Source organism: Equus quagga, chromosome 10, assembly GCF_021613505.1.
Source record: "Equus quagga isolate Etosha38 chromosome 10, UCLA_HA_Equagga_1.0, whole genome shotgun sequence".
NCBI classification, from domain to species: domain Eukaryota; kingdom Metazoa; phylum Chordata; class Mammalia; order Perissodactyla; family Equidae; genus Equus; species Equus quagga.
In genome coordinates this window covers 72,898,709-72,923,060 of record NC_060276.1, presented here as the reverse complement: position 1 = coordinate 72,923,060, position 24,352 = coordinate 72,898,709, and the positions used below count along the sequence as shown (strand labels likewise).

The window sequence follows — 24,352 nt, the reverse complement described above, 5'->3', positions numbered from 1 at the left end:
TTCACTAATTAAAATGTAAGGTCCACGAGGGCAAATATTTTTGTCTGTTTTGCCATATCCACAGTGTCTATAACCATGTCTGCCATTTTGGAGGTATTCAATAAGTGATTGCTGAGTTAATGAACAAATGTATAAAATAAGATGTGTGTGTGTGTGTGTGTGTGTGAAGAAAACATCTGCTAGCTGTCTGCTTCCAGCCTTTGTGGCCCCTAATGTACTTCAAATTTAACACCACCCCCAGGTTCTTGGACCAACAGTGGCCTGAAGCAGGAACAATTAAGCAGCTTCAGCTTTGCAAACCAGGGATGAGCCTTGCCGGTCATTTTGTTCTGACCCTTACCAGTAATTGGGATTCTAGACCCTCCCTAGTTCCTCATCACTGAATCCTCCCTTGCGCAGCTTCCTTAGTGGCCTAGTCCTTCTAAGACATAGACAACACTTCAGCTTTCAGTTCTGTCTTTCCCATTCCCAAGACCTGATATCTGGATCCTGAACTCCAAGTAGATGGGCTCTGCTTTTGTTGGCAGATTTCCCTAATACCAAACAGTCTTCCTAGGCCTTTGCATTCCATGTCTCCTCTTGAGATACCCCATTATCTCATGGAATCGTCCCCTGACCCTGATTCTGCCAGGTTGACTTCTTGCTGGAGCTGTGACTGTTATTGTCATAATCTTTGGATTCCACATTTTGCCTGCTGAACTGGATTAGCTAAAGGAGGGGTTGACTCTCCTAATCTTGGACAGTCTCAGTTGCCAGGTTGGTTCCTAAGATGTAACAGAAATAAGTATCCTGACCAAGAGACTTACCTTGGAGAGCTCTTGTCCAGACCCACACAGTTGGCAGGTGACACAGTGTCCCCATTGGTCCCAGTACTCATTTTCTTGGCAATCTGTGGTAGGAAGGCTATAGGTAAAGAACACAAAAACTAGGGAGCTAGTGGAAAGGGATTTCAAGGTAGGTAGTGGCTTCCATGTTGTTTGGTTTATAGGTTCTCTTAATCTAGTCTCTGACTCTGAGTTAGAGGGGTTGAGGAAGCCAACCCCAAACAGCTAATGCTCATGTAGCCCTGACCACGTGCTGGAAATTCTTTTAAATGCTTTGCCTGTAATAATTCACTCAATTTTTAAAATAACCAAATCAGGGATTATTTTTAGCCCCATTTTGCATATGAGAAAACTGAGGCACAGCGTCCAAGGAATTTGCCAAAGTTCACACAGTGGCTGCAACAATTGCTGAACTGAAAAGAAAATGATAAGACAAGGACCTGGCTTTTCCCTGCAGGGCAGTAAATAACCGCAGTCTCTTACATTTGACAAACTACTAACAGTTTAGAAAGCACATTTACATGCCTTATTATTTGATCCATGCAACCTCCATGTGAGATAAGTAACATAAGGATTATCATCCTTCTTTTGTGGATGAGAAAGCTGAGGCATGGTTCTCTTTTGCCAAAACTATCTTACATATCTTTGAGGATCAATAGCTGTCATTGCTTATGTCTTAGGCAGAGTGAGAAGAGAGGATGACTCAGCATGAAGAAATGCCCAGGTATACTAAGGTGTAGAGAAGGGAAACACTACTAAGATAGCAGTTCTAGGAACACAGAGAGCATAGGACAGTAGCACTAGCATTGGTATGAGAGTTGGGAGATATGAGTTCTATTCCTGGCAATAGGATAAGCAATCATGCAGGTTTGCTCAGAACTAAGAGGCTTCCCTAGGACATGAGATTTTCAAGGATAAAACTGAGATAGTCTCAAGCAAACTGGGATGGTTGGTCAACTTACCTGGCTCTTCTTTTTTCAACCCAAGACCTTGCATGAGTCACTTTACCTTTTCTGGCCTCAGTTACTTCATCCAAAGAAAGGGGACAGTGTGCTCCTCACTTACCTTATATAGCTCTTGAGCGGATTAAATGAGCTAAGCTCCACCAAATCAGTCTGAAGCCTTTGAAAAGCTATACAAAATAAGACAGAGTTAAGCATGCAGAGAGATAGTTTTCTACAGATATGAATTTTAATGAGGGAGACTCAAGTAATTGATACACAGGGCATCACTGCTCAAGGATAAAGATGGAGTGAGATTCTTCTGCTCACTCCTTAACTTCATACAAAGGTGAATTTCAGATGGCGTTTCAAAGTACTGAAAGTCCTAAGTGTGTACTTCCAGTCAGAAGAGAGGAGAATGTGCATGTGTACCTTGAGAGGCCATCACTCTTCCCTCAAAAGTCCCCAATGATAATGAGATAAGTCATCCTGAATGGCATTCTTGCTTGAATGCACCTTTTCCCACCATCAACCGGACCACTCTTTCCCATTGGTTCATTCAGAAGAAAGTGAGCTATAAAATCAATTTTTGCACAAACTGAAGATGCTCTCCCCTGTGTTATTTTCATCACTAAACATAGTGTCCATAGTGTCAGCCTCAGTAGGCATGCTCCCCTCCCTACCAACCCTTCTCATTAAGGACAAAAACCATCAGTGGTCTCAAAGCCCTCATGAAAAGGGAATTAAGTGTCATGGACAAAGAGCCAGCATACTGGTCTGGACAACTCGTCTGTATTTTTTCTTGCCCACAAAACCAGAAAAACACTGTCAGGAGCTCTGCCCTGACATATGCATCTGAAATCTTCATAACAGCTTCTTCTGGACTTTGGGTGTCGAGATACCTTATTTTGTTTGGTTTCCAGAGCCCCATCCATCTAATAAACGTCATGTGGCATGAAATCTTAACACATCCCTCTAACCCTGGCTTTGAGACCTATGTATAGGCAAAGCAGGATTATTGCCCATCCCCATATCAGGACCTAGGGAATGAAAAGACAGCTTTTTTCCCTCTTTTCAAACTGTTTATCTAAAGCATACAAAATTAAATTGTCTTTAATTATAAGGTTAACAAATTGCCTTTATGAAAGAAAACAAAATTACATAGACTCTGGTCTGTTCTGAAGAAGTCAAAGCATATGGGTAAAACTGTCTAATAATGGTTAAATGTCATTATCAAGGGACACATTCAGACCTTATGTCAAATTCTCCACTGTGGTCAACAGTATCCTGTGGCAGCTATAACTGCCTTTTTATTTTAAGAGAAGGTAACAGAGAATAATTAAGTTTTGAGAAAATGAGAACTACTCTGGTGTCCCATAACTGCAGTTGGACACTCTTCTAAAGTATCACAGAGGATGTGGCTTGATAAGTCAGCAATCTAGACAGGTCTATAAATTTTTTACATATGTATACACTCACACAAATGCTATCCAGATAAAGATACAGAAGCTTTCCCTTACCTCAGCAAGCTCCCTCATGTCCCTTCCCAGTCAATATCATCCCCTTCTCCAAAGTAATTTCTATTCTGGCTTCTATCACCATTATTAGGTTTACCTGTCCTTGAACTTCATATAAATTAGATTCATACAAAAGCACTCTTTTGTTTCTGGCTGTCTTCGCTCAATGTAATGTCTACGAGATTTATCCAATATGTTGTGTGTAGCAACATTTGTTCCTTACCATTGCTATGTAGTATCCCATTGCATGGATATGCCATAATTTATTTATACGTTTTTTGGTTGATGGACATTGAGTTGTTTCCCATTTATGGCCATTATAAATAAAGTTGTTATGCTACGGTCAGTTGATTTTCAAAAATAGTACCAAGACAACACAATGGACAGGCTTTTCAAAAAAGGTGTTGTGACAATCGGATATCTACATGAAAAAAAATCAAATTGGGCCCTTATCTCACACCAAACACAAAATTAAGTCAAAATGGACCAAAGCCCTAAATGTAAGAGCTAAAACTATAAAACTCTTACAAGAGTTTTCATATAAGAAAACATAAAAATGTTTACAATTTTAATTGTTTTCTTATAAGAAAATATAAGTATAAATCTTTGTGACCTTGGATTAGGCAATGAGTTTTTAGATACAGCACCAAAAACACTAGCAAAAAAATAAAATAAATAAATATATTGCACGTAATCAAAATTTACAGATTTATGCTTCAAAGGACACTCAAGAATATAAAAAGACAACCCACATAATAGGAGAAAAAAAACTGTCATCATAGAGATTTGATAAGAGACTTATATGTAAAATATATATAGAAATCTTACAACTCAATAATAAAAAGATAACTCAATTAAAAATGGGCAAAGTATTTGAATATACATTACTCCAAGATATACAAATGGCCAATAAGCACATGAAAAGATGCTCAACATCATTAGCACTTAGGGGATGTAAATCAAAATCACAATGAAATCCCACTTCATACCTACTACAGTGGCTATGATTTAAAAATAAACAGGGGTGATTAAGTGTTGGCAAGAATGTGGAGAAATCGGAGCCCTCACATATTGCTGGTGAGAATGTAAAGTGGTGTAGTCCCTTTAGAAAATGGTTTTGCAGTTCCTCAAAATGTCAAGCATAGAGTTATCATGTGACCCAGTAATTCCACTCAGGCATATACCCAAGAGAATTAAAAATATGTATCCATACAAAAATTTGTACCCTAATGTTTCTATCAGTATCATTCATAATAGCCAAAAAATAGAAACAAGCCAAATGTCCATCAACTGATAAATGGATAAACGAAGTGTGGTCTATCCGTATAATGAAATATTATTCAGCCAAAAAAAGAAATGAAGTACTTGATACATGCTACTAACACAGATGAATCTTGAAAATATTATGCTAAGTGAAAGAAGCCAGACACAAAAGAACAAATATTGCATGATTTCATTTACATGAAATGTCCAGAATAAGCAATTCATAGAGACAGAAAGTAGACTAATAGTTGCTAGGGTCTGGAGGAAGGAGAGAATGAGAAATGACTGCTTAATTGGTATGACTTTCATTTTGGAGTGATAAAATGGTCTGGAACTAGATGATGGTGATAGTTGCACAACTTTGTGAATATGCTAAAAACCAGTGGATTGTAGACTTTTAAAAGGAAAATTTTGTGCTATGTGAATTATATCTCAGGGGTTTTTTTTGAAAACAACCCTTTTTTTCTTCTTGAGTTTTTTCTTGGTACTTCATCTTTTTCATTAATACTGTGAACTTCCCTATATTATTTCAGTAGATATTACCTGTTATCCCCCAAATTAAATTTTTTTAAAAGCTAATCTGAATATTCTTATATATGCCTCCAATTGTGATTTTTTCACCAAACTTTTCACCAAAATTTATCGCATAAGTGCTATTTGATTATATTGACTGGGTGTAACCAGAGAGGTTGACAAGCAGCAAAATGACTTCAGTGTCTATATTTCATCTGTCTCTACTCTTCCTGCCCATCCTTCTGTCTTGATTTCTCAAATAAATAAATAAATAAATAAACTCTACAGAGTAAGAGTGAAAGAACACATGGAAGGGAAGAAGCGATGAGGCTGATATTAATAATAATCTGCATATTAGCTCATTGTGCCCTAAATTATTGATGTTGGCCACGTTTCTGCTGGATGTTAGGTACTCAGGCTACTGCTGGTGCTGCTGACTCTGGCCACAGCTTGTGGCTGCTGCTCTTCTCAACTTGCACATGCCTGTGGGGTGAACCATGTTCTCTTTATCTAGGATGAGCAGGCAGGACAGGATAACAAGTCTAAATTAAGAACTCAGGACTTCAGGGAAGACACTTGCTTTGCCTGGGTGGTGCAGGAGGTGTGGAGTTAAAGAAGGTGAGGAAGACAGCAGCTGGTCTGTACCCTGCCCATTCCTTTCCTGTGAGCCTACCCTGTTGCCTATGTGCAATGGACTGGCAAAAATCAAAGCAGTTGCTCAGCCTGGCCTTGAGAACACTACTTTCTTTGAAAATCAAGCTTCTATTCAGTACGGTGCCTTAATTTCCAGACGTTTGGCCTTTAGTCCAGATGTTGCTTTATCATTTGGTGCTGGCACTCAGCCTTCTCTTTTCTGATCTGGCCCAGGCCCACTCCTATTCCAGCTTTCTCTAGCCTATAACCTGCTTCCAAATTATCAAACATCTTATCTTCCTCCTACCCTGGTATTTGTGAATTTTGTATTCCTAAGTATGGAGAATGCTCCCAGGTCCAACTCTGCCATCAGAAACATGTACCTCCCCAGTGTTAGACTCATAGTCCCCATTGGCACCATGAGGGTTTGGCCAATCTCTTTGACTAGTGATTCTCAGTATAGGCTGCAACTCAAGAGCTACAAAAATACTGATACTTGGGTCTTATTTCTGAGATTCTGATGTAATTAGGAGTGTGGCCTGAATATTTGGAATTTTTAACTTTCAGCAGGTAATTCTCATTGCAACCAAATTTAAAATCACTCTTTTAAGGGCACTTTTTGGCTGTTGTCTGTTTTGCCTGAATATAAGTTGCAATCAGAAAAAGATTTTTCTGTTCCTCTGCATTCCGAGGGAATTTGGTAAAGGAGTAACCTAGGACCTACTCATTTTTTTTTCTAGAAAGAATGGGCAATAAAGATAAAGAGGCTGAGGGTAGAGTGGTTCTTTTAAAACATGTTAGATCATGTCATTTCCAATCGCAAAATTCATCAATAGCTCTCCACTTCACTCAATAAAAATAAAGTCCTTAGAATAGCCAATGAGGCCTTAGATGATCTGCCTACCTCCCCTTACCCTGTTACCTTTTTGACTCCATGATCTACTACTTTTCCTCTTATTCTCTTACCTCCAGCTATGCCAGCCTCCCTTGACATTCCTCAAACTAATGAGGAATGCTCCCACCTTAAGGCCTTCACATGTGCTGTTCCCTTATTCAGGCATGTTTTTCCCCAGATATTCACATGGTTACCTCTCTCATTTTCTTTAGTTCATTGTTCTTATACCATCTTCTTAGTGAGGCTTCTCTGAGCACTCTTTTAAAACTGTAACTTCCCTCCCTATTCCCTATCCCACTTTCCTGTTTCATTCTTCTCAATACCACTTATGACCATCTGAGATACTATATATCTTACTTATTTACTTCTTTATTGCCTATTCCTCTCCCAACTAGAACGTAAACACCGTGAGATCATGGTGCCTGTTTTGCTCACTACTTCATCCTCTATGCTTAGAACAGTGCCTGGCACATAGTAGGCACTATATAAATATTTGTTGGAGAGTGAATGGTAAAAATCTATAGAATAATGGTAACAATCTTCTCCCTGACTGAAAGGTTTCACAGTTTGTAAAGGGTTCCATCTTAGTTAGCTCAACTGATCCTTACAATAGCCCTTGGAGTAAACCAGGGATTATTATCATCAATTAATAGATTTTTTAAAAATGAAACTCAAAGAGAAAAGATTCCTCTGAAGCTATTTAACTAGTAGAAATAAAGCCAGAACTCACAGGTAATTTAAGACCCATGAGTCTGGTGTGTGTTTCAATGCAGTATTGAATCCTAAAATAGAGAATGGAGGTCCTCCCAGCCTGCCACTGAAATTTAATTTTCCATCAGTAATATTTTAGGTGGGCAAAAAGGTATTTTGTGAATGTTAACCAGATTGTGCTTTAAAGAATGGCTAACAGGGTTATTCCCGAGCTTAGGAAATAAGGGCCAGGATAAAGGTGGTAGCAATAAGAATAGAAAGGAAGTAATGTTGGGAGATGCAGAGCTTACAAAGAAAGTTAATAAGACCGTACAATTCCATTGATGTCAGAGCTAAGAGGAAGACATGAATCAGAAAAGATTCTTAGGGTTTCTGCCTGTTAAACCAGGAGACCCTCAGGGCCTTGAAGAGTGTGAAAGGGAAGTTTCTTGTTAGAAAAAAATACAATGTACTCAGTTTTTCAAATCATTTTACTTATGGAGAGTTGGAGGGGACAGAGGAACATGTCAGTGGTGGTACTCAACAGGCAATTAAAATGTGTAGAACAGAAGTTGGGGCTAGAGATAAGTGGAATGCATAAAAAGATAAGCTCATGGATGCACGCCAGAATCTGGAGGACTTTTAAAAAATATCTATATCCTAGACCGACCGATCAAATCAAAACATCTGGGAGGTTGAGAACCACTGGCCTAGGTAAATCACAGCAGAGGCTTGGATGAGCAAAGAAAAACACCAAGAATAAAGATTGAGGGACATCCATATTTGAAGCTTGAATAAGATGAACAGCTAGCAGCAACTGAGAAGGGGAAGCCAGGGAAGGAAGAGCAGAGCATGGATAGGGTAGTACAGGGCAAAGTTCTAAGTAAGGGGTGCACAACAGTGTCAGCTGTTGGTACAAGTAGGTGGAGGGGCATCAGGACTGGGGATGCATTATTTTGATTTTATTTTGTGGGAATGTGATAAAAATAAACTGTCTTTTAATGTTCAAGTATATTATAATATGTGCTTGGAATAGAAATATTTCAGAGGTCACAGGTGGTTATTACAGTTTTTAATGGGCTTCTCTTTCCATTTCCAAAGTGGCTGAAGAATTTCAACTGCTAGTGATAGCAGTATCTGGTCCAGTAACGTCAGAATTAGTAGATCAGCAGAGGAGAATGAAGGGAGCTATGCAAAATTAAAGAAGCCTCATTTATTTACCTTGTCCTTTATTCCAGTGTACAGAACAACAGATAAGGCCTCAGGAAGAATAAAGATGCTGGGATAGAAAAAGAAAAAAAACTTATTAAAAGCAATTGTCATTGTACAGATAGAATTAATAGCCAATAGAACTGTGTCATTTCCATTCAGCCAAAAGAAAATACTAACCATGTGAGTTAAATACATTTTCCTTCAAAATGTGTGTGAGCATACACATTCACAACAAAAAAGCACAAACCTAAAAGACAAACATAATTTAAAAGACTATAAATTGAAGAGAAGCAAAAGCTAAAAACTGTGTAAATATTAGATTAGTGTCTGGCAACTACTGGGAAAGAATTGTTAAAGGAGGGGGAGAAAAGAACTGTGTAGCCAAGAGTATAGTGATACAATTAATAAAAGAAATGGGATGAAATTAAGACCAGAAAACTTTGGGCTGATTATGAGGGGAAAATATCCTTTTAATGATTGCTGAAACAGTCTTCTTCAAGTGGAAGAAAAGGCACAGAAACTACCCGGAACAATGTACAAGGGAAGAATGAGATAATGTATGTGAGAGTGCTCTGGAAACTCTGGATTTTGCTACACATGTGAGGGGTTGCTATGATTGTTGATACTATTCCACCCAGAGCTGAGGAGCAAAGAGCAGTGGAGACAAGCCACAGGCCAGATGAACACTCAGCCAATACTCAAATCCCCTGATTTGCTCTACTGTGGCCCTAGCAAAGTGAGTCACTTATTCATGTACTGAGCACCAAAAAATATCATGAAATTATGGTATCATCAAAAATTAGTTACCCCACCAACAGTACTAGGGGTGGATATTTGTTGACTTCCCAAGAATGATATACTTTTGGCTGAGTTGTCCCAGTTGAGAATTGGATTCATAGTATTATTTCTTTGCAGAGTTGGGAACTGGATAAAACTCAGTCAAGCGTACTAATTTCTGATTTCCATTGATGTTTTTTGGTCTTGCTTCACATTCTCTCCACCCTTTCCAATATATCAAGCAATCTGGAGTAGCTGTATCTCTCTGAAGATGTTAATAAGAACAGTGCCTTTTCTCCCATACCAATCTAAATTCTATCAAGTATACTATCCCTTGCTCATAGGCCAGGGAATAAAATATCCTAAAGAAGTAGACAAACAAACTGATGGATATTGCAAGCATAGCTCAAGGTCACTTATATTTCTAATAAGAATGGGAGAATCAGTCCATAGAATGAAGCCTGTCTGTGCAGGATGAGATACTGATGCCAAAATATTTCTTGCCCTTTTTTTTTCAGATGCCCAAGAAAAAGAATAAAGGTATAGGGCTTCGTGGGGTAGTGTGGAAAAGATGAAACTGATATAACAAGAAGCCTATGATCTCATACGTAAATGTGCATTTTGGAAGACAATTTTCAGAATCCTGCAATCTTAGAGTTAGAAGAGACTTTCAAACTCATCTTAGTCCCAGCTGCCTGTTGCCCAATAATGAAATACCATCTGGCTCTATTTGAACTCTTTTAGTAATAGGCACCTCAATACTCACAAGCCAGAACATTTCATTATGGTTTATTTTTTTTAGCCTCTTTGGTAACTGGGTAAAACTTCAAACCATCAGATAATTGGAAACCTATTGTCATGGAATCCCAAATGGATTCTTCAAAACAACCTAACCCCATTCCCTGATGATCCAGATGGGGAGACTGAGGCCCAGAGAAGAGATAGCATTTTCCTAAAGTCTCATTTTTGGTCAGGGGCAGAGCCAGGACTGGAATCCAAGTCTCTGAAATCAGGGCCCAGTAGTTCGTCTATTTTCTATAATTAAAGAGATGAATAGGCCCTGGTTCAGGACTGATTACTCAGTGAGTATATTACCAAGGTTCTAGCTTCTCATTTTTTCCCATACCCACACAGCCTAATTTTGGCTCATTTTACCCTCCACAGGAACAATTCCAATGGGTGGGCTGGGTCAGGGAGAGGTGGCCCATGAAAGCGGAAGTGGTGTTGTCCACTCCTTTTGGCTTATCCATAATGATGACTAACACCCTCGGAAGTGAAGATATCTGACTCTGATTCCATCATATATGGTAGTTGACAATTCCTTTATTTTTGAGAATGCCGTGATGTCTTTTGGAGTAATTTAAGGATATCATATCTGTAGTCACCCTGGGATGGGAAGGATGTATTTCTGGTGACTCAAAAAAAATTTAACAAGTGCCTTTTAAGCTAGGCATTCTGTTAGGACTTGGTGGCAAGAGGAAGAACCAGAAGTGAATAAAGCATCTTCTCTACCTTTAGGAAATCATAGTCTTGGGAAGAACATAGAAAACATACACAGTTAACTCTAATCCAGTACAAACTATAGCCACTTTCATATCTCTCATGAGCACAGAATAATATTCCTTCCGTTATACAGACTGATGGTGAAACTGACTCGTATCCCTCCATTCACGCCCAAGGGGAGAACTGATGGATGAAGTTTGTCTCCAGAAAAAAAGCAGAGAAAAATAGCTTTTGCTTCAATGTCAAGCTTTAGCTTTGAGGAATGGCTCCAAAAGATGCCTCACTCTCTGTAGGAGGCATTCAAGTAAAGAAGATCTCCAGAGGAGAGTTTTGTGCCCTGACTTATGCTTCCAGGTAGAGGTATCGTTTGCCTCTCCTCTGGGAGTATGGAATTTTTGTCCCCCTTAAAGAGCTTCTCTAAATGAGGTCTTTCAAAAGGAATAACCAGTGTAAGATAATTAGAAGATCCATTCTCTTCTCTCTTTCTTTAGTGCCAAATTTAGTCTAATTGCAGAGCCTGAACTTTAAACCCAAAGACCTGTGGAAAACCAAAAAAAAAACACACTGACAGTGGGGTAAGAAAAATCTGGCTTCCAGTTTTGGCTCAGTCACTTCCTAACTAAACAATCTCTAGCAGGTTTTAATTTATTTGAGACTATTTGGCCACCTGTACAATTAAGACAAGATCTACATCTTCCCTAAGTTGGGGTAAGGAGTTAGTGGGATGATAGATTTAAAAGTACCTGGCACATAGTGAAAACTTAAGAAATAAATCACAAAGGAACTTGTCACATTCACCCAACCCATTCCTTTTGCAGTCTTTCCTATCACTTTGAAGGCACCACCATCACCCTAATTTGTATAGCTCAAAACCTCAGAGTATTATTTGACTTGACATCATGCCATATGAGAAATGGTGGAAGAGTTGGCTATTTGACCTGGTAATAGAAGATTCAGGAGTATCTGGTCTCTGGCCTTTAGATCTCTAAAGAACTACCATGGTAGAGAATGAGCAGACTTCTCTGAGTGGCCCCAAAGAGAATGGCTGGTACCCCTGAGTGGAAGCCACAGGGAGCCTGATTTCAGCTTAACAAAAGGAAGAACCTTTGAAGAATCAAGGCTTTCCATGAAGAGAATGGATTGTCTTAGGTATCAGTAAATATACTCCCTCTGAAAATATTCAGGCAGAGTCTAGCAAGTATGTTTTAAGGTGAAGTCAATTGGGGTGAGAGCAAATTATGATCATAAAAGTCTACTATGTGTCAGATACTGTGCTAGATACTTTACGGGGATTCTCTCTTTTAATCCTCCCAACAAAAACTATGACGTGGGTGCTATTTTCCCTGTTTTTCAGAGTAGAAAACTGATTCCCAGAGAAGTTCAATGCTTCTCACAGGGCTTACTACTGGTATTGTAAGTGATCAGGAGGAACAATTTTTTGTTATACCAAATTGGTTGGCACATGTGCAAATGCGGTAGTATCTCTGTGTCTGTGTAAAAGAATTTCACACTGCTTATACATATTTCTAAATGTCCTATGGAAATACAATCCTGATTGAGAATGATGAATAAATAATATACTTAGGATCACAAACAGCAGATAAGTAGGAGTAGCAGACCCAGGACTTGAATACAGTGTATAACGTGGAAAGTGGATATCTTTTCTATTGCGCCATCCACAGAAATGGATGGAAGTGGGATTGGAATGCACAACCTTTTAAAGTCTAAGCCAATCCCAAGAGATTCTGATTCTCTCATTCCTCCTTTTTCAATCTCATATAATTTATTAACTTCCGAGTTCTGTAGATTCAACTTTTGTGTTGTCTTGTTAAATTCATTGACTCCTTTCCATTCCCACAGCCACTATCTCAGTTCCAAGGTCTCATTCCCTCTGCATCAGGTTTATCTACCCTTTGTATTTTCCTATTCCAATCCAGTCTACTCATGTTTACCAGATTATTCTTCCTGAAGCACAGATTTGACTTTTTTCTTTACCTCAGAAACTTTCAAAGGCTTTTCACCGCCCACCAAATCAAACAGAAAGTCTAGCATCCAAAATTCTTCCACAGTTTGCCACCAATCTTCCATGACAACTTTAACTTCCACTTTTTCCGTAATTCTACTCTAAAATCCAGTTCTGCTGGTGTTCTTTTCACATGCCCTGAGCTTTTCTGCCTCCAAAAAGTTGTTCTTGTTGTTTTCTCTGCTTGGACCACCTTCTTTCCTGTCTCCGCCTGTTGAAATCTTATCTGTGCTTCATGGTCCATCTTAAGTATTAATAATAGTTAACATTTATTGAGTGCTTATTTTGATCCAGCCACTGTGCTAAGCGTGTACAAGTATTTTACATGGATTATCTAACTTATTCCTCACAAAAACTTGATGAAGTAAGCTTTATTATTATCTCTATTTTAGCCTAGAGTAAACAAGAGTTCAGAGAGGGGGAAGTAATTCTGCTTATCCAATGTCAAACAAGTTAATAATTGCTGGGAATGGGATTTGAACTCAAGCAGTCTGGCTCTGGAGCCCTGAAATGTGTTACAATGTCAAAAAGCAATCAAAAAACCTTTATGATTTTTCCTGGTTCAACTTGATGTGATTCTTACTTGACAACTTCAAAGCATTTTGACTGAACCTTTAAAGCCTATCTTCTGCTATATTTACGTGTTCTTATCCCCATGATGAGACTGTTAGGTGCCAGTGAGCACAACCTTTGTCTTAGGTATCTCTCTGTCTCACACAGTGGTGGCACAGAGTAGGTGCTCAGCTGTAGCTGCCCCTGACACAGGAAGGGTTAATAATCACTGGAAAAAGCTTGCCAACAAACTGTGACCCAGAGGTGAGAAGGCCGGTTAGCCAATGACGGGTAAGACCCCCTGGGGGGGCAACCTAAGCCAGGCGGCGGCCGCCCAGGGGCACAGATGGAGAAAAGATATCGATATCGGGAGCAGGAGGGACCGTTGCCTAAGAGACCTTGCCTGCTCCGAGATAAAAATATAGGAGCACAGCAATAACATGATAATATCAAAACAGAGGCCAAGGGAGGGCACCTTGAGAAATCACTAAGAATTCTTGGCATTCGCTAATTACTTCATCCAGAACACCTGTGTATGTTTAACAGATGTAAGCTATGTATATATTGAAACACTGGTTATAATAAACTCAGAGTGGCCATCAGCCCTCTCCACATCTATCCTGATGTGTACATTGGATTGCGACACCGACATCAGTGAGTCTGTTATGCTAAATTGAAGGTACTTTTGGGTGAAGGAGGGGACAGGAGAGTTGTGTAGAGGAAGATGCCCCACATTCTCCTGCCTTAGCCACTCTGCATGACACGACGTTGGCCAGCACTGTCAGCACCTGTCCATACCAGATCTTGCAGTTTCTTCTTTCCCAGTCTGATTTATGGTGGGTCTCTTCTTGTCTCCCAGTTCTTACAGCTGCCTTGGCCTTGGCCAATGTTTGGGGTAAGGCAGGATCAAAAGATCACTGCCCTGGGCTCAGCTTCCACGAGTAAGAGTTCAAGTGAAACCCAGCCTGGTGAGTGAGGGGGCAGACTGAAAGCCGGCATACTCTTTACACAAGCCCTGACTTACCCAGGTGCAACGTGGGTGGGCTGCCAGCTCAACTTCCATGTCTGATCCAAACCCTTCCTTCCTCCCCTAGGCTTCTAGCCTCCTTCTCTTCCTTATCTCCCAACCTCAGATGCTCAGGGTGGTTAGATGCATCCAGGCATGTTCTCAGAGGCTGTACAAGTCCAGTAAAAGCCTACATGGGGGACCTGGCTTGCCAGGGCCATCTGAGTATTAGCCCAGGTCTCTGGTACCTTAGACAGTGCTCTCTGGATACAGATAGGTAGACAGACAGATAGCCATGGGACACCTTCCCAGCCATTCTGACTTTGTAGCACCTTAGCAAGGTCATCCCAATCTGATCCTGAATTTCCATCCTTATGGCCCACAGGTCTGAGCCACCATGCCATGCCAGGGGGTGCTCTCACACTTACCTTGTAAATGGATGGATGGACGGATATTGTTCCAGCAATGGAATTCCTGGACAAACATACCTCAGTGCAGGCCAGACATCCCACCAAGCTCCAACCCTTCAACCCCCAGTTTGCATACCACACTCACAGTAGACAAAATCTGTTCCAATCAAAGCTCCCCAGTGACTCATTTCACATCCACTCCACGTATAGCAACAACAGCCCCAACCCATCCTCTTTTCCTTTCATGTTACCCTTACTTCTCCATATCCATGAGGTTCCTGAGGCACCTATTGGACTACTCCAGTGTCTAGGTGTGGCTATGCAAAGAAATCCCACCCCTGAGAGGGACACTGTGTGGGGTCCGGGGTGGGGTGGACAGTGAAGGAGGGTTAAACAGTGACCAAGCCACTCCTACAGCAGGAACCAAAAAGCTCCAGGGACTGAAGCAGAGTGAGATGGTGGATGGGCAGGGAGTTGGGTCCTGCCTTGTCTGTGGGAACAGAGGGAGGGTCAAGTTGTTGGAAGCATCATGCAGATTCCATTTCTTTTGACTATTTCACAGTAGGATGCAACTCAGGTCCTCAAAGTTCCTCAGAGTGTTAGCAAGCCTGTAGTTTGACAGGGAAAATTAGTTTTGGAAAAGTACTGATTTTTCAGACACATGGAAAAGGCACTTCCCAACTCTGGCCCTGCTTTTTTTTTTTTTTACACTCCTCTGTTTCTAAGGGTAGATACGATTTGGACAGGAGGAAGAGAGGAGACATAAAGCAAGGGAAAGGTCATTAAAAATCAGGGAGAATTGAATTGAATTGTGGAATCACCTACGCTGGGCCCCAGAGTCTCTGTACAAAGAAGGGATTGGACTAGATAGTGTCTAAGAGCTCTTCCAGCAATGACATTATAGGAATTTATGTTTATGATCTCAGAGGCAGCAGTGGAGAAGCCCTGGAATGTTACTAGTCCCTGACCTTGAAGAACTTGCAGAAGAGTTGGGGAGATAAGACAGACTGGACACAGTCAGAGAAAAGCATACAGTATAGAATGAAGGGTCAAACTATGGGGTACAGGCTAGAAGGGCAGCAAGGAAGCAGGGAGAAGAAAAAAGAGAGAGAGAGAGAGAGAGAGTGCACCAGGGATGGCAAATGCTCTTCAATAGATTGAGGGATTTAAAAAACATGGAAGAGCAAATAGCATTATGGGTAGAGGGAAAGGAAAGCTTGAACAAAGGCATGAGGGAGGGGACCAAGCAATGTGCCATAATCAGACTCTGAGGGGCCTCACCTGGTGTGGGTAGAGGCTATATGCTAGGAGTTTAGGGTGAGGTCTCAGTATACGGGGTGCAAAGACTTTGGTGGAAAAAAGGGCTAACTAGGCCTTGAGGTGACTTTGAATAGGTCCTGAATGAACTCCAAATATGGCTGCTGGTTAGAGCTGGGACCAAACTATGCTCTATGGTGATAAAAGGAGGGAATGGAAGCAGGCAAGACTGTGGAACTGAAGTTAAGATCTGTGGTGTGAATGGAGGATTTGAGTCTTCATGGCAGAGTGTCGCTTCTTCATATAAGCTCACTTGTCCAGTTCTCTCCTTGTTCCCTGCACCCTGTTTACTTCCTTACTGGCACTGAATTACAATTTGTAATCATTAAATTAATTAATTTGCTTACTTGTTTAATGTGTGTTTTTTCCATTCCACTAATGGGTAAGCATCATGAGCTAATACTTAATAACTAGAACTTACAGAACACTTGCTATCTGCCAGGCACTCTTCTCAATATTTTGCATCTATTAACTCATGTAATCCTTATAACCACCCTAGTATTACTCACAGTTTAGAGATAACTGAGGCACAACTTGAGTTGCTATGTCAAATAGCTAGTAAGTGGCAGGACTGGGAAGGAGTCCAGTACACAGCAGAAGGAATAAACAAATTAACAAGGGGACCAGGGTGCGAAGGACAAAATGGGAGAGGTCAGAAAGATTTGAATATGTTGAACATGAGGTGCTAAGGAGCTCTCTTTGTTGAAATGTCTCACAAATGAAGAAATGTAAGCTGGGAGCAAGAAGGGTCCTTTAGCCTGGGGACACTCTCCCACCTGACGCAAGTACACTGCCTTTTATTTTTTAATTTAATTAATTTATTAGCGTTTTTAAAGCATTTTATTTTGAAAAAGTTTACACTTAAATAAAAGTTGCAAAACTTGCAGGGTTGGGGCCAGCCCTGTGGCCAAGTGGTTAAGTTTGGGTGCTCCGCTTTGGCGGCCCAGGGTTTCGCAGATTTGGATTCCGGGTGCCGACATGGCACCGCTTGTCAAGCCATGCTGAGGCGGCATCCCACATGCCACAACTAGAAGGACTCACAACTAAAAAGAAAAAATATGCAACTATGTACTGGGGGGGAGGCTTTGAGGAGAAAAAGGAAAAATAAAATTTAAAAAAAAAACTTGCAGGGTTATTTTATATTGTCAATATTCATTTATAGTTACTTCACATTTTGTTTCCTGCTGATGTTCACTCCTGGAGTTATATATCTCCACATGGAATTATTTTCCATTAGCCTGAAAACTCTCTTTACTGTTTTTTTTGTTCTGTCTTTTATTTTTAACACAAGTCCCTTCCCGCTAAGATGGGAACATCTTTGAAGGCCAGAATTACGGGCCTTTTTTTTTTTTTTTTACTTTTTATTAAGATTATGATAGTTTACAACCTTGTGAAATTTCAGTTGTATATTACTGTCAGTCATGTTGTAGGTGCACCACTTCACCCTTTGTGCCCACCCCTCACCCCCCCTTTCCACTGATAACCACAAATCAGTTCTCTTTGTCTACATGTGTAATTTCCACCTGTGAGTGGAGTCATACAGAGTTTGTCTTTCTCTATCTGGCTTACTTCACTTAACATAATACACTCAAGGTCCATCCATGTTGTTGTAAATGGGACAATTTTATCCTTTTTATGGCTGAGTAGTATTCCATTGTGTATATATATATATACCATATCTTCTTTATCCAATCATCAGGTGATGGGCACTTAGGTTGCTTCCACATCTTGCGTATTGTGAATAATGCTGCAACAAACATAGGGGTGTATGGGACTTTTGGAATTGTTGATTTCAAGTTCTTTGGATAGATACCCAGTAGTGGGATGGCTGGGTCATATGGCATTTCTATTTTTAATTTTTTGAGAAATCTCCATACTGTTTTCCATAGTGGCTGCACCAGTTTGCGTTCCCACCAACAGTATATGAAGGGTTTCTTTTTCTCCACAACCTCTCCAACATTTGTCACTTTTTCCTTTGGTTATTTTTGCCATTCTAACAGTAAGGTGATATCTTAGTGTAGTTTTGATTTGCATTTCGCTGATGATTAGTGATGATGAACACGTTTTCATGTGTCTTTCCATCTCTTTATGTCGTCATCAATTTCTTTCAAGAAAGTCTTGTAGTTTTCATTGTATAGGTTTTTCACTTCCTTGGTCAAATTTACCCAAGGTATTTTATTCTTTTTGTTGTAATTGTGAATGGGATTGTGTTCTTGAGTTCTTTTTCTGTCAGTTCATTGTTAAAGTATGGAAATGCCACTGATTAATGTATGTTGATTTTATACCCTGCAACTTTGCTGTAATTGTTGATTATTGTTAATAATTTTCCAATGGATTCTTTGGGGTTTTCTATATATAAGATCATGTCATCTGCAAACAGCGAGAGTTTCACTTCTTCATTGCCTATTTGAATTCCTTTTATTTCTTTTTCCTGCCAGATTACTCTGACCAAAACCTCCAGTACTATGTTGAATAAGAATGGTGAGAGTGGACACCTATCTTGTTCCTGTTCTCTGAGGGATGGCTTTCAGTTTTTGCCCATTGAGTATGATGTTGGGTGTGACTTTGTCATATATGACCTTTATTATGTTGAGATACTTTCCTTCTATACCCATTTTATTGAAAGTTTTTATCATAAATGATGTTGGATCTTGTCGAATGCTTTCTCTGCATATACTGAGATGATCATGTGTTTTTTGTTTCTCATTTTGTTAATGCAGTGTATCACGTTGATTCACTTGTGAATGTTGAACCATTCCTGTGTCCCTGGTATAAATCCAGAATTAGGGGCCTTTTGACAACCCAACTCTCAAGTGTTCACCCAACCTTTGTGCTCTCAGATATACTGCTGTTTTGATTCTGCTCAGCACACTGAGTGCAAGGACAGGGAGCCAGTCTAGACCACTGACAACGCTCACCTCAGTGAATTGAAGTAGAAGGACATTTGCTGATGCATTGGCTAGGGGACAGCATCATCAGAATTCATGCAAATGTGCCTCTTCATAGCTTACAAGTTTTACGAGATAGGGATTACTATTCCCACTTTACAGATGGAGAGGCTCGTTGTAGTCCATGATGCTTCCTGGAAGATAAGAGGAAGCCTGAGATAAAGATACCAGGGAAACTTCAGGGTCCACACGCTGTTGTTTCATTATTTGGAAAACGATCTTAAGCAGCAAACATGAAACTACTGCCCTCCACCATAACTTGTCCAATAATACTATCATAGTGGCTAAGCCTCATCAAGCACTTGTTAGGCACTGTTCCAAATGTTTTGCATGGATTAATTCATCTCATCCTCACAAAAACCCCGTGAAGCCAAAAACATTGGAGTAATTCTTGCCTCTTCTTTTTCTCACATCTCAAATCCAATCCAGTAGCACAACTGATCAGCTCTGCCTTCAAAAAAACTATGACTCCCATAACTCCTCAGTACTTTCACTGCAACTACTCTGTTGTAAGCCACTTTCACCTTTCACCTGGATTATTGCCATAGACTCCAATGGGTCTCCTTGCTCATGTCCTTACTCCATTCTACTCAATCTCAGCACAGCAGCCAGAGTGATCCTTTGAAAATTTAAATCAGCCCAAATTTGTCCAAACTATTCTAATGGCTAGCTTCTTATTCAGAGTAAAAGCTAAAGTCCTTAACAAGGATCTACAATAGTCTGAAGTCTGCCCTACTGCATCCCATGCCTACCACCCTACTCCTATATCTCTAACGTCATCTCCTACTACTGCCCTTTGAACACCATATCCAACCACACTGGTCTCCTTACTGTTTCTTACAACATTCAAAGCTTTCTCTAGACTCAGTCTTTGCACTTGCTGTTCCATCACCTGGACAACTCTTCCCCCAGATATCTGCATGGCTCCTTCCATCACTTCCTCCAGGTCTCTGCTCAAATTTTACCTTATCAGAGAGGACTTTCCTAAACACCTTATCTAATATAAGGTAACAGGATTGCCAGTGCCTTTTGGACTTTCCTCAGCACCAGCTCCAAGGGCCTTAGGTGCAATGTGGAGGATGGTAGAGTTAAGCTCTCAGCTCTGTCCTCTATGGGGGAGTCACTCTGGCCCCATGTGCCTAGACAGTAGAAATGAGGTTGGGTCAGCTCATTTCTTAGGAGGTCTCCCCGTGCCCTCCTCTTAAGATGGGCAAGAGTCACTTCGTGAATTCAAGCCAAGTACTCCCAGGTAAAGAGTTTCTCTGATTGCACTTCACCACTAGAATCAGTCTGACTTGATAGCAAGGATAGACAGGACTAGCCTGTCTTCCCCCTGCATATCTCTCAAGTCAGAGATGTTCTTATGGAGTGAGAGATTCAGGGCTCCCTGATGCCACTCTCAGCTCTCTCTCAGAGGTCACCTAGGGTCACTCAGAGGAACATTCACCTTGACTATGTCTTGGAGAAGTCTGAACAGCCTCTAGTTCCAGGGCTCAATATAGACGGAATGACCTCTCACGGGACAGCCTCATGATTATCCAGGCAGACCGAGGCCCTTAAAGCTCCTCTGGAGGCTTGGAACAGAAAGCACAAGCAGAGACCGAAGGCACCAGGGGATATTGAGGCCTGTTGGGCAGTCCCTATGGACTCCACTATCTTTGGAGATGTCCCTGAATACCAAGGTTAGCTCCTGGCACCCTTTAGTCAGCCAGTGGGATGTGTGTAGATAACCTTGGCCATAGATGTCTGAAGCAATGGCATATACAGGCTTGGATCTTCTGGATTAGAAAGCTGGGGTACAAGAAAGAGTTACTCCAAACCCTGGGATTCTTCAAACTTCAGTTGGATCCTAGCATAGTTCAACAGTCTTTTCTCTAATTATCTTTCTTTCCACCTGCCAAAGATGGCTCTTTCAAACTCACTCCTCTTATTCAAGTGCCCAACACTAATACATCTTACCCCAAACTCCTAGTAGATGACTTCGCCTCTAGTTTCACTGAGATCATAAAAGAGCACCAGGCTAGAACCCTCTAAACTACTTACTTTTCCACCTTCAAGTGTATCCTTGTCTCTTATCTCAGAACTTGCTCCTCTGGATTATTAGCTCCATTTTAAAAATGAAAAAAAAAAGAATATATAAAATATTAAGTGACATCCAAATGAACACACAGTTGCTAAGTAGAAGTGTTAAGATTTGAACTCAAATTTTCTAAGGTCAACCCCAAAGCTCTTTTCACTGTACCATGCTACTTCTCACCTACAGATAGCCTTGTGGGGATAGAAAACTATCACTGGGGCTGCAAAGAAAGGTTTAGATACTTCACTTGAAATCTCTACTTACAGGATGAGGGCCATATGGCTTTGCAGCAGCATTTCTGCAAAATCTTAGGATGTTTAGCTCACTTCAATTTCAAAAGGAATCTGCAGCATGATATGCCTGGCACAAAAATAAATAATAAATAAATAAATGTGAGAAAGAAAGAATAAAAATTATTGTGATGAGTGGCAACATTAAGGGATATGTAACTATTTAAAAGATTCATAATCAGCAGAAGTAGAAGAACCTACAACTAGACTATACAACTATGTACTGGGGGGATATGGGGAGAAGAAAAAAAAGAGGAAGATTGGCAACAGATGTTAGTTCAGGGTCAATCTTTAAAAAAAATAAAAATAAAAAAATAAAAGATCCATAATAATATAAGAGATTTATCTAGTGTCCACAGGGCAGCTTCTAAAATTCTTATTCTCCTTACTGGTAAGACATCCAGACAGTCATTGCACGGCCACCCCCTACCACTGTGTTTCCTTTGAGAAGACTCAGGAGGATTTGGCCACTTTCTGTTAACATTTGATGGGCTGTCACAGGGTAGATAGAAAGAACAGATGAGATTTCTATAGCTTAAGGGGGCAAAGTGAGGACTTGTGGGTGGAATGTACTGGCAGACAGATTTGTGCTCAATATAAGAAATGGTTTTCCAATAATCACAGTGAAGGGTCAGATGAGTCTCCAGGCCTCCAAATAATAGTCTCTTCCATTTATCTTCACTAATATAATGTTACCAGTCTGGAGTCAGGCAGCCAGGGTCATTCTCCTCAGTGTCTGCCTCCAGCCTGTCTGGATTTAGAGTGATTTCTCCAAGGGAGAGTTTAGACCTAAGATGCCCCTCTAGTCACCTATCAACACCTCTCCCCAGTAGGGCTTTGCAGGCCTTGGCTGTGTCTCCACTCAGTGAGGGGCAAGTTGGCCCCTCATGGGAAAGCTCAAGGTTAACCAGGCAGGTTGGGGCTCTTACAGTCTGCTTTGAAGCCATTCTAATGGATGATCTAAGGAGGGAGTGGATGCAAGCTTAAGTTAAGAAGCTACAGGCAGTTACTACTGAGCCTCAGGGAGTGAGTCTCTCCAGTGATATCCCTAGAAACCAGTCAGCACCTAGGAGTGAGGTGAAGGCAGTCTTAGGGCTTGTACTTAGAGATAGGGGTAGGGCAGAGAGGAGAGGTTGCCAGAAAAAAAATGAGTACCCACTCTTGATGAATTTCCAACTACTCTGAGTCCTCAACATCGCTGCCAAGCTACCATCAGGCCCTTTTTAAGTGCTTCATGTCTTTATGTGTCTTAACTAATTTAATTTTCACAACAGCCTTATGAGATAGGTACTTGGATTATCATCCTTATCTTTCAGATGAGAAACCAAGATACAGAGAGGGCAAGGAGGTTGTTCATGGTCATACAGCCAAAAAGCAGCAAAGGATTCAAGAAATCTCACTCAGGTCTTTGACTAGCAGAATCATCATTGCCTGGAAATTTCTTTGAAATGTGAATTCTCTAGTCCCACCTCAGACCTAATGAATCAAATTTCCAGGGGTAGGCCCAGAAACCTATGTTTTAACAAGCCTCTATGCCACCAGATTTCAAAAATCTTTTCTCTCCTTCCCAATCACAGGTTCTTCCCATCCTCCCTGTACAGGTATTCTACACTTCTACCTTTTCCCTAAAGTCCCTACTTTAACACTTAGTTATCATTCCAGAAAAATGGACCCCTCTCCTTATCATCAAGAAAACAGATGTTATTAGGCATGAAGTCCTTTCATCTCTTTCCCTTATACCTGTAAGGTTCTGTCCCTCCCCACCCATCCTGACCTTTCCTCTTGGAGGAGAGTATGAACCTCTTCCCCCTCCCCTGACCCCTAGGGATCATCCTTTATTTTTAGTCTCTCTTTCACTGGGACTTTTATTAGTCACCTTCCCTCTTGTGTTCAGCTCCTCTACTCACAAACATATTCAAATTCCTCCCACAGAGTGAGGTGGAAACTCTTCCTTCTACTTTGATTCCTTCTGGAATTACTGTGCCTCTGGGTTTATTTACAAAGATCTTAAGATTCTCCAGCAATCACCCCATGCATACCTTCACCCAGCCAGTTCCTTCTGACAAACTCATCTCCCTCCACCCAGCTATCTACCTATGGAAAACCTGCCTCACTAAGCTCAGAGGTCCCCCAACTAAATCCACCTAGAAACCACTCTTCAACACCAAAACACCACTAGTTGTCATGTCAGCCCTCCTGAGGAGCCTCTACACTTAAGAACTGAGAATAAGCATTCGTCCACTTCCTTTACCATCACCATCCCCAAGAACTTGCATGGCAGCTTCCTACTGCATATGGCATAAACTCTGAAGTCTTTTAATTCATTATCCTGGCAATAATAGCAACAGCTATAACTTTGTGCATAAATTGAGTATCTAGGACTATGTTAAGTACTTTACCTGAATTATCTGAGCTCCAAGGGAATCTTGAGGTACACCTATCCACAGGTCTATTTAAAAGTAATCAAATTGAGGCTCTGAGAGTTTAAGCGACTTATCTAAAGATATGGAGTTAGGGAGTAGCAACATCAAGTTTAAACATACCCTCTGTTCTGACAATAAACCCCTTAATAACATTAACTACTATTAAATCACTGTCTAATATGTACTATAGCCATCCCTGCTGGTCAATTGGTTAAGATTTTGTTCTCTTACCACCACTGCCCAGGTTCATTTACAGGTCAGGGAACCACACCACCCATCTGTCAGTTGTTATTACTGTGGTGGCTGCGTGTTGTTGTAATGTTGAAAGCTATGCCACCAGTATTTCAAATATCAGCAGAGTCATCTATGGTGGACAGGTTTCGGCGGAGCTTCCAGATTATATAGACTTGGAAAAAGGACCTGGGTACCCACTTCTGAAAAAATGGGCTAAGAAAACCCTATGAATAGCGGTGGGGCAGTGTCTGATATAGCACTGTATAGTGCTGGAAAGTGAAAGAATGACATAGAAAGACTGGGC

The 24,352-nt window shown here is 40.7% G+C and overlaps 1 protein-coding gene across 1 annotated transcript in view; it reads right to left on the bottom strand.

Annotated features, from left to right (window-relative positions):
• EDA2R (ectodysplasin A2 receptor) overlaps positions 1-2,714 on the bottom strand; it is a 28,514-nt gene extending 25,800 nt beyond the window's left edge. The window contains 3 exon segments of the mRNA XM_046672869.1: positions 807-903; positions 1,890-1,956; positions 2,453-2,714. Of these exon segments, the coding sequence (XP_046528825.1) occupies positions 807-903; positions 1,890-1,956; positions 2,453-2,714 (426 nt within the window).
• Between the last annotated feature and the right edge of the window lie 21,638 nt (positions 2,715-24,352).